This window comes from Agelaius phoeniceus, chromosome 14 (genome assembly GCF_051311805.1).
Source record: "Agelaius phoeniceus isolate bAgePho1 chromosome 14, bAgePho1.hap1, whole genome shotgun sequence".
NCBI classification, from domain to species: Eukaryota; Metazoa; Chordata; class Aves; order Passeriformes; family Icteridae; genus Agelaius; species Agelaius phoeniceus.
In genome coordinates this window covers 8,915,322-8,931,449 of record NC_135278.1, presented here as the reverse complement: position 1 = coordinate 8,931,449, position 16,128 = coordinate 8,915,322, and the positions used below count along the sequence as shown (strand labels likewise).

General features: G+C 42.1%; 1 protein-coding gene across 1 annotated transcript in view; it reads left to right on the top strand.

Annotated features, from left to right (window-relative positions):
• Positions 1–552: 552 nt before the first annotated feature.
• Positions 553–16,128, top strand: part of TBC1D8B (TBC1 domain family member 8B) — a 29,080-nt gene continuing 13,504 nt past the window's right edge. Inside the window, exons 1-11 of the mRNA XM_054641541.2 lie at positions 553–746; positions 6,008–6,118; positions 8,170–8,288; positions 8,908–9,133; positions 10,059–10,299; positions 11,343–11,550; positions 12,950–13,117; positions 13,670–13,819; positions 14,958–15,108; positions 15,337–15,551; positions 16,005–16,122. Of these exons, the coding sequence (XP_054497516.2) occupies positions 617–746; positions 6,008–6,118; positions 8,170–8,288; positions 8,908–9,133; positions 10,059–10,299; positions 11,343–11,550; positions 12,950–13,117; positions 13,670–13,819; positions 14,958–15,108; positions 15,337–15,551; positions 16,005–16,122 (1,837 nt within the window). The 5' untranslated portion in view covers positions 553–616. The remainder of the gene's footprint in view (positions 747–6,007; positions 6,119–8,169; positions 8,289–8,907; positions 9,134–10,058; positions 10,300–11,342; positions 11,551–12,949; positions 13,118–13,669; positions 13,820–14,957; positions 15,109–15,336; positions 15,552–16,004; positions 16,123–16,128) is intronic.

Sequence of the window (16,128 nt, the reverse complement as noted above, 5' to 3'; positions counted from 1 at the left end):
TTGGCCAGAACTGAAAACGGGACTCGTGCCATGGGCAGAGCGGGCACGAAGGCTTCAGCCGCGCCGGGGCAGGGCTGTGTGCGGGAGAGCACAGGAGCCGCCCCGGGCACACAGCCGGGGCTAGGGACCCCCGATCCCTGCTCCGGGGCACCGCACAGCTGGGACCCGGCACCCCCGATCCCCTCCCCGGGCACACAGCCGAGATACGGGACCCCGGCCCCGCTCCCCGCTCCGGGACACCGCACGGCCCGGACCCCCGCCCCCGCTTCGGGGCACACACAGGCGGGACTAGGGACCCCAGATCCCTGCTCCGGGGCACACACAGCCGGGATCCCCGATCCGGAACAGGCCGCCGGGGCTAACGGGGCGGAGCACCCCCGCCCCGCCACGCGGCACGGAGCGCGCAGGACCCGACGGGAGCTGTAGTCCCGCGGCAGGGGAGCGCACAGCCGACGGGAGTTGTAGTCCTATTGCAGCAGTGCAGAGCGGCTCCCTGGCGGTAAGGACTACAGCCCCCACCATGCTTTGGGAGCGCCGCCTTCCCCTGCCTGGCACCGCGGTTGCGAGCGCGGAGCGGGCACGGCGCTGGAAGCGCTGCGCCGTGAGGGGCCGCGCGATGTGGCTGAAGCCCGAGGAGGTGCTGCTGAAAAATGCCCTCAAGCTGTGGGTGCAGGAGCGCTCCAACCAGTACTTCGTGCTGCAGAGGCGGCGGGGCTATGGCGAGGAGGGCGGAGGCGGGCTAGCAGGTACTGCCCCCGTGGGGCCAGGGCAGGGCTGGAGCGGGAGGACGGGGTCTGTCAGCCCCAGGACTCCCAGCCAGAGGAGTGGGAAGGGGACCCGCTCGGGTTCTGGAGCCCCGGCCCTTCCTGGGTTTCTCATGGGGCTCTTCCCGCCTTCCTTTGCCAGGGCAGCGGGGTCCGGCGGGCACGGGCAGCGGGCAGGGCTGGGGCGGCGGGCGCTCCGCATGCCCGGGGCACCGTGGGCAGCGCAGCCCCGGCACCGGCTGCGGAGCCTCTGCTCCGGCGGAGCCCCGCACGGCTCATGGGCAGCTCGGTGCAAGTGGACGCGTCTGAAGAAGGACTGATCTGTCTTGCTTTGCTGGCAAGATGCTCGTTTCCAAATCCCTTTTTCTGGGGCTGCTTGAGATGAACTCCTGCTCAGGCATTTCGGATTGCTCTTTTAAAAGCAAGCAGGTGATTTGGTGGGTCAGGAGAGTGACAGAGGAGTGGGACAGGAAATTGATCATCGCTTAATAAAGTTTATTCCATGAGAACTTCAAGGTATGGAGCTGAGTTTCTATTTATAATTCTTTCCTGATTGTATCATCAGGCACTGCAGGGGCCCCAGCTGCTGCTGAGACCTCTGTGATAGTGGCAGCTATTCTGACTAGAACCGACTCCTCCAGAGACTGGTGCGTCTGTCATTGACCCTGTCAAGGAGAAATGCTACAGGGAATCAGCAGAAAGTCATTCCCCAGTGGGATGTGGTTCTCGAGTGTTTTGCATTTCTGTAGCTTTTCTAGGCTTTCTCTAATTCGTGTCATCCTGAAGCAAGCTGTGTTAAACATAAGGTATAATTGTCGTGTGGGAACATTTATTAATTTTATTGAATAAAACCGCAAAGTGCAAACTTCTGGCTGGTGAATTTCAGATATAGAAATGGCCCTTGCAGCTGGAGGTGGGGCATTCTTCATTGGCATCTGAACCACTGGCAGGGCATGTGAAAAGTGTGAAAGAAAGCATCCCAAAATCCCAGGTTGCTATGCATATCATAGTATTATAAGCAGATAGGTGATGTCAGGCCTTGGCTTAGAACTAAGGGTGATATATTGTGAGCTTGGAAGTCTTGTGGGGATCAGGCTTGATGGCCTGTTCTCTACCTTGATTTATTTGTAAGCCAAGGAAACCAAGTTGCTATGAAGGTTCACTTTCTGCATGATAAAATTCATTGAAGGATTGTGATTAAAGTGGAACAATGAGAACTGGAATAAGTTGTTCTTCTGAAAACCTCCTCATAGGCTTACAGCTGGGTAGACAGCTGGCCCTGCAAGTGCCCTTTGGGTTTTGGTGAAGGTGAGGTTTCTGTAACTGCTCTCCTGCTCTTGGTGGCTGTTGACAGTGTGGGAAAAACACTTGGATGGGATAGTTGCTGTAGTATGCTTTTTTTTTGCTGTAGCATTGCACATTTTATTTCTGCAACTTTTCCTGTAAATTCTTAGATTCTTCTGTGCAAGTTACCTTTTTCCCTGGACAGAAACAAAAGGAGTGAGATGTTCTTGAATTAAAATTGTGATTAAGAAAGATTAACAAGACAGTTGCATAAAACTGCAATTACATTTGTGTTAGCAGGTTTGGAAATATTCAAACCTCCTAGGTATAAGCCAGCATTAATTTGATATTGCTGCATGTCGCTTGAGAAAATTAGCACTTCTTTAGGAAAAAGCAAAGCACAGCTGCTGTGTTATGAAATCATCCCAAATGTACAATCCTGTTCTCCTGGAGAGCATTTTACAGCTGGTGAGACCAGGCCTGAGGTGACTGGCAGCACTGAGGAGTGAAAAGAGGGAGGCAGCAGTGCAGGAGTCACAAGGGAAGAGTCACAATGCCTGAGGACAGGAGTGGAGACAAAGATGGGCAGTGCTGCAGGGTTTGAATAGCACTAATGGGAAGGTGACTAAGGATTCCCAAAGGTACAGGAGTACAGTGGGCAGGACAGGCTCTAAGGAGGGAAGTTTTGGGGAAGCAGCCAGTACCTGGAGAAAGGTACAGACAAAGGAGCAAAAGACAGATGTCAACAGAGGTGCTTACCTGGAGGAAGGCTGGGAATTCTGGTGCTGTCCTAGGAATAGAATGCAGTCTGCAGTTGGGTTTGTTTGTAAGACCCCTCTGGACTGACAGGGGCAGGACCAGTTTGTGGTCTGTAGGTGACACAGGGAGCTGTTGTGGCTTGTGTGCACACACACCACCCTTCTGAGTTTGCTTGTGTGGATGACTTGTGAACAGGTCCAACAACCTTGTCCTGACTGTGCTCAGCCTTGCCTCCCTCCCTGCAGATGTTTACCTGCTTAGCTTCAGACTTCATTCTCTGTTTTAGAGCTCCTGAAGGATTCAGATGCTGTAACCTGTCTGAGTGGTGCTCCCTTGGGTGAATAATTCATCATGCAGAGGGCAGTCCCAAAGTGTGCTGTCTGACATGTCCTCTGGTTGTTCTGTCTCCTGCAGAGCCACTCTGGGAGAGCTGATCAGGTTTTCAGAGTGGATGGATAAGAATATAGTTGTGAATATGTGTGCTGTAACTCAGGTCTAGTGAGATGAAGCATGCTGGTCACAGAGCTCTAGCTTTGCTTCTGGTTTAGGAAGGACCTTGATTAGGAGATGGGTATGCTGGGAGTAGTTTTGCACATGAGTATTTGGTGTCACAAGGTTCCAACCTTTTACTGAAATTTCAATGCTGTTTTTTTTGTGACATGTCTCTGAGCTAATGTTGATATTTTTCTAACCAAGTCTTTTAGAGATATCTTGGGAATGACACATCTGTATTTCAAAGCTGTTCTGGATCCTTGCCCTTTATTTTGGTTTCTAGAGTATTTTACTCTATTTAGTGAAACATCTAGGTATTTCCCAGTTGTTTTACTCAGGCAGCTATGAAACTGAGAATGTTTTCTAAAAGCGGAGCCTTTTTTCCATATAAGTGTGCATCACTTTTCATAGATACAACTGAAGTCATTCTCTGAGCAAAGCAGGAGGATGATTAGGTGGAATCCTCAGGAAAAACTCTAGTTTTAGGCAGAGATGGAAGTAAGGACCCCCTGTAAGTTGTCCCTTGGTTCCCATTGGGAAATAGCAATCCAAGGGAGTGCCTGGGGAGAAACACACAAGAACTTGAGGATACAGCAACCCTGACCAATAATGCAGAATTCCAAACACTGGCAGCTTGTGGAGGACTTTCAGGACTAGGATGAGAAGATGAGTGAGCCTCTGCTTGTTCCTCACAGTTATGGCAGTGTCCATAGCCATGGAATTAGTTTGTTCTGTACTAAGGGGCTCTAACCTGTAGTCTGGATCCCATTCATGACTGGCAATGCTGAGGTGATGGATACTCACCTGGTACAGTTCATTGTGTCTGAAATCTGATGACCTTCCAAGGAGACAGGAGCTGTGATGGCATTTTGGGAGTGCTCCTTTCTAGTGCACTGTGCTAACCATTGGCTCAAGCTGAGTTAGCCTTATAAATGGTGAATAATATCCTTGTACTACAGAAAATATTATTAGGAGATTTGTGAATGAAATAATGCAATATTTGCTGAAGCAAAGCCATCTTTGAGATCAGCTCAGTGTCATGACTCATTCAATAAGCAAAAGCTGCTTAAACAGACATAAATGTTGTTACTTATTCAATGTCTGTCTTCAGTCAGGAACTACAAAATAATTCTACTTTCCAACAGCAGTTTACAATCTGTTAATTGCAGACAAAACCAGAGATGTAATGTGCTGCTCTGGTTGTGGATTTTTTGTTTGGTTTTTTTTGTGTGGTTTTGCTTTGTTTTTCTTGTTGGTTTTGGGGGTTTTTTGGTGGTTTGTTGTAATTATTTACTTCCATGTTTTTGAGGAGAAGCAAAGACATTTGAAACTTGAATAGCCACAGTGATGTAGTCCCACAGGCTCTATGCTGAAAGTGTATCCTCAGGAAGACCATGCTCTGAGGATAAGTGTCTAGACTTATAAATTCTGCTTTATTTTGTTTCCTTGTATTCTTTCACAATTTATATTTTTCATAATTTGGGAGGGGGTTAATGGAAAGAAAGTGAAACCCAAAGTCCCAAAGTAGCCAACATAAAAATTCCAAAATAACTTTTGAGGGATGCATTTGAAGTTGTCTAAATCTAGTGCTTCTACAGAATATTAAAAACCAAAATCAAAAAATCATTTTCTGTTAAACAGGGAAGGGTATTTAAAGATATAAAGGTTCTGTAAGGGCTATGTTAGTTTTGTATTCCAGCTCTCTACTGGCATTTATTTGGAATGCTTTTCCTCCACGATCTCAACAGGTTGCTGAAACAGACTTTACAGCAGCTCCTTGAGTAATTGTATCATGATTTTTTGGGTAATCTCATCTCTTATTTTTCTGTTCTTCTGTAGGAGACTAAGAGCCCAGTGTGATTGCTTTGGTAACTTTGCTTCAATTGAATTTTCTGTTTCTGTGGCCATGCTAGAAGGGGGCAAACATAGGAAATGCAGGAAAGAAGCATAAGATCCTGTTAATTGTATTTTTGTTTCTGTTGTAACAAGAAAAGATTTTATGGTGCATCAGGAACCAAAAGTTTCAATTGTTCTTTCAGTATTGATTTTTCTTCTTTTAGAATTTCCTGATTTTTAGATTTTAAAGGATCGATTAAGATATCTAGGCTAATATCTTTTCTACTGCACAGTGAGAGAGAATGGTTTTGAGTCATTATGAAATGCACCCTCATTTTCCCAGACAATGTTTTTGTCCTGGTTCTGGAGAGATGAAGTTTATCTTTTTAGTGAAATTAGTATATTTTCTTCTGAACCCTATTTAATGGGAGCTAATTCAATACTTAGTGGCAGGGAGGTGACAGCCAATTATGGTCTTGAAGGGCTCTTTCCTGTGCCTGGAAAACAGAACAACAGTAACTGACTAATTAAGAGGTAGTTCAATTACTGGTTGTGCCCACTGAAGGCTGGGACTGCCCTGGTTGTGCTCTGCTTTCACACATACTGCATGGCTGTCACTTCACAGGGGCCATCTCAAGAAACTTCCTCACCCTCATTTGTGCCTCATGGCTTTTACTGGATCAAAATATCACATCCCAGAGAAGTTCCTCTGGGAATACTTTGTGTTCTTCTCAATTGTGCTTTTTATTTTCTCAGAGTTCATTAGTCCTTACTTGGGCAGCGTTCCTGCTCCCCAAGGAAGGAATCAGAGGGGAGTGTGCATTTCAGAACTCAAGTTTCACTGTGCTGTGTACTTTTCTTGGACACACCAGGTCTCCTTGTGGGAACATTGGATGCAGTGCTGGACTCCACGTCCAAGGTGGCCCCGTTCCGCATCCTGCACCAGACGCCCGACTCGCAGGTGTACTGGTCCATCGCGTGCGGTACGTACCAGCCCGGGCACAGCAGCTGCAGCGCCTGGGGCTCCTCCTTGCCTTACTCCTCTCACATTGCCACTCCTTCTCATGACCTCTAAATGGTTTAAAAGCATTTGCAAGCCTGAGCTTGACAGCACAGTGTGGTTCCGGTTTTTCAGAATAGATCTGTGGACTCTTCCTATTCCACCTTTTTATTGCCTGATTTCTGCAGGAGCCCTTCAGATACCAAAGCCTTTGGGCACTGTGTCAGTGACAGAGGCACAATGTTTTCTTTTGAAAGGTGCAAGGATAACTTGACACAGTTCAGGAGATGGTCCCAGCTCATCTCAGCTTATTCCAAACTGTGCTGTAGGTAGGAGTAACAGTAGATGCTTATCCTAATATTTTTGTTTGCTTTGTCTCTGCATGTTAAAACATGCAGGTTCACAGTCATGGTCAGAGATGAATTCTTCCTTCTATCTGTTGCTCTTGTAGTACAAGTTCTATCTCTTTCTCATGTTGTGTTACTAATCAACAGGGAATGGAAAAGTAAATACGGATTTGTTCTTGTGGCTTTAATTTATGTCACTTTAAAAGAGCAGCCTTAAAGAATTTGAACAGTTTGTGAATTGATAATTAATAACATTTCAGGGCCACTTCTGAAGAAGTCAGTCTTGGTGATAGGCTATCAAAAAGTAATATGCATGTTAGAAGTGTCCTCTGGGGAATTCTACTGCCATCAGGTCAGCCCTTGGGAAAATACAAAGGGCAATCTTCATTTTAGGGCTGAATTTATATAGATTTTGTGAGGCATAGATACACTTTACAACAGAAAGCTACATAATAGAATTGTTCTAATTGTGTTAGATTGTTTCTTCTGTGAAGAAATTCAAAGGTTGACACTTTGTTCCTGCTATTACATATTACGGGTCTGAAACAATGCTCTTAAACCATTTAGATAATGACAAAAAACTTTCCTTATTTCTAGGTCACCTCTGTGCCTCTGATTCACATTGTGACTCAAATAATTGGCCTACATGTGTAGTCTGAGAGAAAGAATTACTTTTGAGATGTAATTGCTATGTTAATTACTCTTCATATAATTTGTTAAGTGTAGCTGCAAATCCACCCAGTGTAATACAGTTTATTTAACTATATTTAGAGCAATTTTTATTCATTCACAGGGCCACTTTAATTCTATGGAGTGCATTGAAAGTTGGTTAATTACCCTTTACAAAGTAAGCTGAGAAAAAAGCAATTGTTCAAGGTGTGTTCTTGCTTGAGGGTATCAACATATATGATCACACTGCCTGCTTTGATTGGTGAGCATTCTTGTGGAGAATAAATTAATTTACATTCTAGAATGCCTTTATTCAAACCTGTGTAAGTTCTTTCACTGTCCCCCAGCATCTGATGGTGCTCACTGCATTTAAAGCACTGACTCTGTTTTGAATGTGCTGAAACCCTGCAGTTTCACTCGTGGCATCTCAGTCCTTGCTGCCTCCCTGGTTCCAGTGATGTTTGCTGTACATCCTCACACGTGTAAGGGATTTTGCACAGCAGGCCTGAGTCTTGAAGTTCTGCTCTGGAAACTGTTGTGGGCCAGTGATCAAAGCTGAGGATATCAAAGGCACAGATTTAATTTCCTGCTGAGCCTCGTGGGTTTGGTCTCACATTTCCCATATTCTGGCCTGTTAAACTGGGAGTGTGGCAGTGGTGCTGTGCTGTCTGTGTTGGGGAGGTGCTGCTGACAGGAAGGAGCTGTCAGTCCAACTCAGGCTTCTGCACTGAGCCACATAATGTTGACAAAGCTGAGATGCTTTTGGATTTAATGGCCAGAAATAGAGCTGCATAAAGGACTTGAAAGATAAAAACACAGCAGTGCATATGTTTCATGTACACTGAATACATTTTCAGTGTTCACAAGAGGTAACAAGAAATTTAAGACTTGTGATTTTGACTTGTGTATCTAAATTGCTCTGTGACTCAGGAATTTGCTAAGTATTCTCTTGATGAATAGTTTTGGTGAAATGATTGAAGTCTGTCCTAATTTAAAGTAATACTTTCTTTCTCAATAGGATCCAGCAGAGAAGAAATAACAGAACATTGGGAGTGGCTGGAGCACAATGTTATGAAGACTCTATCAGTGTTTGATTCAAATGAAGACATTACGAGCTTTGTCCAGGGAAAGATAAGAGTAAGTAACAGGCATAATTGGGAAAGGCTAAGTATTCTTTTTCCTTTAACTGTACACAAATAATATGTTCTCTATAGAATATTCAAGCACAGCTTTGCAATGCTGCCTGTTCTGATTGAGTAGCATGTGACTCCTCACTTTAACATGTGCCATTGTTCCTGTGTCTCTGCCCCATAGCTAAGTAAGATTGTTGGACATAAACTCCACTTAGTAAATGACACATCAAATGCCTTTACATAGTGGTCTAAAACTGTTGATAAATTATTTCACAGTAATTTTAACAGTGCCTGGGAAGCATATGGTCTCTTTTTTTTTTTTTTTTCTCCATATATGCTAAATATTTAGCCCAGGAACTCTTGGGATTAAGTGAGGAAAATATGTCTGTTTCAGAGGAGGAGATACAGGAATGTGTGTCTTGCCTAAGCTGTGTTGGAGACTTGGAGGATGAGTCTGAAATAGCACATTTTATTTGTGACCTTGATTTGATTCTCAGACTCTTCTTCCCCTTCTAAAACTTGCTCTCCTGTTGGAAGAATGCTGTGCTGTGTGCATGCAGGTGCATATATGACAACCACCCACATGGACACATGCATAAAGTAATGTGATTTTTTTGTTGTAGGGTTTGATTGCTGAAGAGGGAAAATATTCTTTTGTAAGAGAAGATGATCCTGAGAAGTTTCGTGAAGGCCTTATGAAGTTTGAGAAGTGCTTTGGATTGCCAGAGCAGGAGAAGTTGATTACCTACTACTCATGCAGTTACTGGAAGGGCAGAGTGCCCTGTCAAGGATGGCTGTACCTCAGTACCAACTTCCTGAGCTTCTACTCCTTTTTGCTTGGAGCAGAAGGTAAGTAAGCCTTGATGCTGAGCTGTGTCCCTTCATGCTGCACTGCTCCTCTTTCAGATTAGGAGGAATTCTTCCTGTGTGCTAAGGGAGCTGCTTTGGCATGTGAACAGATGTCTACAGAGATGAGCAGAAACTGCCAACATAATTTATGGAAATGCATACATTTGTGTAACATACTACTCAATATCCATTATTGTGCTTCCTCAATTCAAGCTTCAGAGAGAAGGCAGGCTTCCAGAAGTTAGCTGTAGCAAAAAGTTGTCCATCACCTTTAGTTCATGCTGCAATATTAACTCTATGAGGATTACAGTTATTTCTTCACACACAGGCTTAATATTTCACAGGGCTGCACTACACACTGGTGGTAATTGCAGATAACTCTGTTTTTCCCTGTGTAACATTAGTTTGAAATGCCCAAATAAATGCTTCTAATAGTGTGTTCTATAACTGTATTTATGTGGAAAATGGGAAACATACAAAAATAGGATCCTTTCAAAGCTGATTTTGATCTGTATTGAGAAATGCCATAGCTAAAAGGCACAGTTCCTCTACATGCCAACACATGAGGGATTTAATTTAAGAAGCCCTGTTGGTGAGCTGTTGAAGGGGGTTGGCTTGTATGATGGTGTTTATTTGCTGTTTGCAGTTTCATATAAGAGCAAGGAAAAGGAGGTGTGAACTTGTGTTGTTATGCATGGTCTGTGTTTTAATGCTTTTCTATGAAATTCTTTCTAATGGAATTAATTTTCAGGAAATATGAAGAGAATGCATTTTGTGCTTATTAGTTTGTAGTCCTTTCCAAGTGTGTTATCATTTGACTATGTTGTTTAATTATACTCTATTAGAGCTGCTACTACTGCATTTCTTTTTTAATACAGGCAGATATTGAGAACTGACTCATATGTCCTTACATTTTTATTTTCAGTAAAACTTATTATCTCCTGGGATGAAATATCAAAACTTGAGAAAACTTCCAATGTGATTCTGACAGAGAGCATTCATGTGTGCTCCCATGGGGAAGATCATTATTTTTCCATGTTTTTGCACATAAGCGAAACATTCCTGCTTATGGAGCAGCTGGCAAACTATGCAGTTAGAAGACTTTTTGACAAGGAGACATTTGAGAATGATCCAGTCCTTCATGACCCTCTGCAGATCACCAAGAGGTAATGCATTGCTTATAGTTCACCTGTTCTGGGCCCAGTATTTGTTTGAGCAAAAGAGGAAGAGAATCCTTGTCTCAAGGAGATTGTAAATATTAGCAAAGCTGATATTTTCTTAACCAAGTGAATCATTAAAATGTTGGACCAAAGCCATGTGAGGCATTGTAATTTGTTGTTACTTGTCAGGATCCAAAGTCTGTATGAAGGCAGGAGGTGATCAAATCTTCAGTGCTGGTCTTCCAAGTAAAAGATATATATTAGTTTGAATTTTGAAAAGGGGTTCTTGCAGCATTTAGAATTAGAAAATTCAGGTTAAGCTACAGTGTCTCCAGAGATACCTGATGAGGAAGGATAAGGTGGGGAAGAAATCATTTAATAGACATCTGTAAATGATAAATCCATGAGTTATATGATAAATGATAACTGATGGGTGCATGGCTTTCCTGAGGTACAGCATTATTTTAGGTGGTGGGAAAGACATGAATACCAGTAATTTAATGATTAAGGTCCTTCCTTTTCCTTTGATTCCTCAGTTTGGTAGCAATGCTGGAGAGGGATGCTGCTCTACAACCAAAATACTGTTTCTGGCTGCAGTTACCTGTGAAAATTAGCCCCTGGCAGATGTTTACAACATGTGCTACATTTCTAGCTAATTAACCCTCCATCAAGCCAAAAGTTGCTCTAGTTTTAAATGGATTATTCTTGTGTATGGGGAAATAGAGCACATAATGCTCTATTTTCTGCACTACCTGTAGGCCCTGCAGTGCTCTACTGTGTAAGAACATTATTGAATCTGGTCTTGTTTAGTGACATATTTAAATATTTCGTTAAGTGAACGTACAGGTAGGTCTGGTCTTGCCCTTTGTTGCCTCTTCAAGAAAAAACATTGAACCCTCCAAACTGATGCCATTGATTATGGGAGAGGAGAGCATGATATTTTACTGTCTTTTCCCAAGATATTTTTGACTTTTGTATTTGCAAAGACATTTAAAACTTATTAATTTTTCTTTTCTCTTTCCTACCCATGTGTTATGTTTTTAATCCAGAGGCTTGGAGAGCTATGCCCACAGTAAGCATTTTAGTGCATTCTTCAGGCTACCTAAAGAAGAGTCCTTGAAGGAAGTTCATGAGTGCTTCTTATGGGTTCCTTTCAGTCATTATAACACCCATGGGAAAATGTGCATTTCAGAAAACTACATCTGCTTTGCTAGCCAGGATGGCAGCCTGTGCAGTGTAATCATTCCATTGAGAGAGGTAATGCAAACTACAAATCAGAGTCACTTCTACCAGCAGTTTTGCACTTGTGTCCACTTTAACAGATTTTCATTAGAATCTCCTTATTTTATGTGATGTCATGTATTTAGGCCTACCCTGGATACCACATGTAGGAATTCTGTTTGTAGATTTCTGGAACTGCTTTCATGTTTCAGACTTGTTTCTCTGTCTTCTTTCCCTTTTCTGTTTACTCTTATTTCTGTAGCTCGGTACAGAATTGAAATTTTTTAAAACTTATTTTTATTAAATGAAGAAGCTTTTTCTTAGTACTTGTAGGTGAGTTAATGAGACATTCTCAAGGTAAGAGGTAAAGAATTGTAGTGGGTAGAGGACTTTGAAGATCAGTAATGCTGCTATGTTTCTTAGCTCAGTAGTGCAGTTTTTTGCAGCAGTTGAGCAGTGCTGTCTGTTAAAAAAGCCTGGGAAAATCCAGGTGTTGAGCAAGTAGCAATGCCATTACAGCTGATAATCTCAACAGACATTAAGGACAGAATAAAGACCATATAGCAAAGGGCACAGCTTTGGAATTTCAATGGAGTTCTATAGTATACTGCAGAATAACTTCTGGGAAAAAAACAGCCAACCCTCTTCATTTCTGTCTTGACTTCATGTGACCTGGGACATTGCCACATTTCAGTGCCACATTTCAATAGAGACTTCCATAACATAAGAGGCTGTGTTAAAGGAGCTGGCTCTAAATTTATTCTTGTGGGCTGTCAGACCTTCACTCTTTGTTCTGGAGGACTGCAGTTACCTCATTTCAGTGGTCTTTCCTTCTTACCTATAATAATGTGCTCAGTGGTTTTCCATTCTTTACCTTTAACAACATGAATACATCAGCAATGCCAGTCAGTCTAGATTCTCATGATTGTCACACTTGAACTTGCATGATTAAACTGTTTTAACTGCTCCAGTCTGTAACTGTTCCATCATGGCAATTAAAGTCAGCTCTAGCTGTCATGTGTTATGACAGCTGTTTTGACAGGGTATTCTCAGTGGAAATTCAGTCTTGTAAAACTTGTTTTATTTGATTACTTATAAAAGTCATGTTTTTCTCTGCTTTTGGATGGTAAGAAAAAAAGCAACTGCTTCAGTGGGTAGAAGGTGACAAGGTTTTTCAAAGAAGCTGACCACTCACAGCTGGGAAAACCTTTTTGAAGATTTCTGGTACTCTGTCAAAAATCTGTTGCATAATACTTAGTGCCTTTTGCTAAAGTAGCTACAGGCAGTTGAGCTTTCAACATGTGGCTTGTGTTACCTAGTCTGCTTGTGTGCTTCACCCACTGTTCCATTTACACATGCATTCCTAACAGGTTTTCTCTTTTATAAGTAAGCAGGTAAAATTCCTTGCTTAATTTATGTGTCCTTGGTTCCATAGGTCACAGGGGTGGATAAAGGAGATCCAGCCAACAGAGGAGTCAGCATTAGTACCAAAGGGAAAACAGCTTTTCGTTTCACAGAGGTCAGAGATTTTGAACTGCTTGTGGCAAAGCTCAGGATGAAATGCAATGCAACTGCAAGTCCACAACACATCATAAGTACTGAGGTAACTGCTCTGGCAATTCTAATTTCTTGAAATTTGCTCATAGGAATAAGTCATGAACCTCTGGTTTTAAGGTTTAGAAAAATAAATAACTCTGCCCATGTGAAAGAGAATGAGTTGGACAATGGTGCTACTGTGAATGCATTCCTCTTTGGGTTCTTTTACCTTATTTTTCATCAGGTTTTGAAAAACAACTCCAGCTGTAATGCTGGTTTTAAGTGCTCTCAGGTTTTCTATATAGTTCACTGTATGAATGGGTTTTTTTTGGTGATGATGAATGGTCAGACATCCTTATCCTCCTATTCTCGGTTCTCATTATGAATATTTGTCCTTTTGTAATTTAGTTTTTTTGCTTGAGAGGTGCCTTTTTTTTCCCAAGTACAGCCTCCTGAAAGCCCAGCTGTGCAGAGCAGGAACTGCTGTTTATTATTTATTTTAGAAGTCTGTATCTGGCACCTGTAACTTAATATAATGACCAATAATGGTCTGGTATCAGTGCTGCTTCTTGGAGGATTGTTTGTTATTTACAAGTACCACTGTTAAATTTTTCTCAAGGTTGCAGCTGGTTCTGCCACTGACAGCCCAAAGGATTTTGGTGCAGGACAGTCAAAGATGGGCCAGAGAGATAACAGCAAAACTGTCAGTACAGAAGCACTTATGACTGTCTACCATCCTCAGGATGCTGAGAACCTTGACTCTAAAATGGTAAGGGATAAAATGGCCAACAGGTTTTGGAATTGAATTGGAAAGGAGTGAAGTATATCAAAGTGAATTCCAGCCAGGCTGCTGATTTCCTTGGGGGTTTTGCCAGTATTCTTTCATCTGCATTTTCTGTATTTGGAGTCCACAGGGTGCTTCTTCATAGCTCCATTCAATTTTCTGCTCATTTTGTTTAAAATGATATGCCTTATCTTCATGGACTTCGTTTCTCTTGCTCTTCTACCCCTCAGGGAAGAGTTGGCTGTTTGTTTTATGATACTGAACATGTTGCATTTCTTTCTGAATTTTCAAGATACAAAGTCACTATAAACTCTGTGGGAGCAAGGAGAATGTCTAAGAAATTGATTTAACTTCTTCCTTGTTTCTTTCTTCTGCACCACTGTCTATCAGAGTTAGGTTCTGGAGAATATTTATGTAGCTGTTTTTGCAGCACATCATCCAATTTTTGCTTCTGCATAGTATGTGAAAGAAGACAGGTTTTATTTCAAAATAAATCTTTCAGCAGAACTGAGCAAATTAGGATATGAAATTTTTTATATTATAAATACCAGAAAACAAATACCCTTTGGGCAGGACAAAAGGGAGTCCAGATTTTTAGATGCTGCATTTTATAGTAGGGTGAACAAAAGTGAACAAAATCTACTTTTCCTTTCAGTATCTTTAATTGCTTTAACAATGTTAAATCTTAGTGCTGCATGCACAGAAACTGTAGTGATGACATTCACCCTGTCTCAGCCCTGGAGCCTCACATGAGCTGGAGCACCTGATCAACAATTGCTTTGCTTCTGAGAAATGTCTGTTTGACCTCCTGTGCTGTGGCACTTGTTGGTTTTTGTCAGATGGGATACTGAATTAGATCTACCTTCTGTGGCATCTTGTATAAACATACTTTAAAGAATAGTGGGTCATGTATGAGATGGCATTTCATGCTAAATTTGTGCTCTGCATGGGCTGGATTTGCTCTGATTTGCTTCAGCGCTCATTTCACACATCAATACGGATGCCAACGCTGCAGTTTCCAGTTTATATGAATCTTACTGGGAGCAAAATTTACTTCTGCTCTCTGACACTTGAGGAGAATCTACCAGTATACTTAATGCTTGTTATCTTCTGCCTTTGGTAGTTGAAAGAAAAAATGAAGGAGCAGTCGTGGAACATCCTGTTTGCAGAACGGGGCCATGGGGTCAGTATGTTTCGGACAAAGAAGACTCGAGACCTGGTTGTGAGAGGCATCCCAGAGGCATTAAGAGGAGAACTCTGGCTTCTCTTCTCAGGTATTGCATAAAAGTATAATTGGTTCATTTTGGGAGTCATCATTGGCAATTTTCATTGCTGATTGTTTCCATTAATTCCAGTAGAAATACTCTGACACATGACTCCAGAAATATCTGGAGATTCATGAGGTACCTCAGTAGTCACGAAAATTTTTATACAAATTGCAAACAATCAAATTGCTGCTTTACTGTTGTCCTCTAATACTGTGGAATGCAATGTATTGGCAGGTGCTGTAAATGATATGGCATCCAACCCTGGTTATTACACTGAGCTGGTGGAGAAGTCCTTAGGAACGTGCACTTTGGCTACTGATGAAATCGAACGAGATTTACGTCGCTCCTTACCTGAGCATCCTGCTTTTCAAAGTGACACAGGAATTTCTGCCCTCAGGAGAGTTCTTACAGCTTATGCATTCAGGAATCCACAAATTGGATATTGTCAGGTATAGAAGATTTGAGAGTCTTAGTGTTGGTTATTGAAATATTAGCTCATGATGGCAGTATGGTAGCACCTCATAAAATCTGTCACAGAAATGTAGAATAGTTTCTTGCTTAGTGGCTCACTTACTTTGCTTATTTCATGCCATTGTATAAAATGAGTTTTTACATTGTACTTGGATTAGTTTATAAATGCTGTCATGTCTACTTCATATATGCATTTGCATTCTAATGAGACATATAGCACTTAAAAATATTTTTATGTACTTTAGATACTCTTTTCTGTGTTTAATAACATAGAAGTAAAAGTCTTGTCCTGGATATGGCTGTAGGTTATCCCAGCACTTTAAAAATATACTGTAAAGTGCTTTCAGAAATATAAATTCTAAGAAATAATACCAGTTGTGTTTTATCTGTCTTTTCTCTTAAATGTTTCCTTTCCTATTTGACTCTTGTAGGCAATGAATATTCTGACATCAGTGCTTCTGCTGTATGCTAAAGAGGAGGAAGCATTCTGGCTTTTGGTTGCTGTGTGTGAAAGGATGCTCCCTGATTATTTCAATCGCCGAATCATCGGTAACA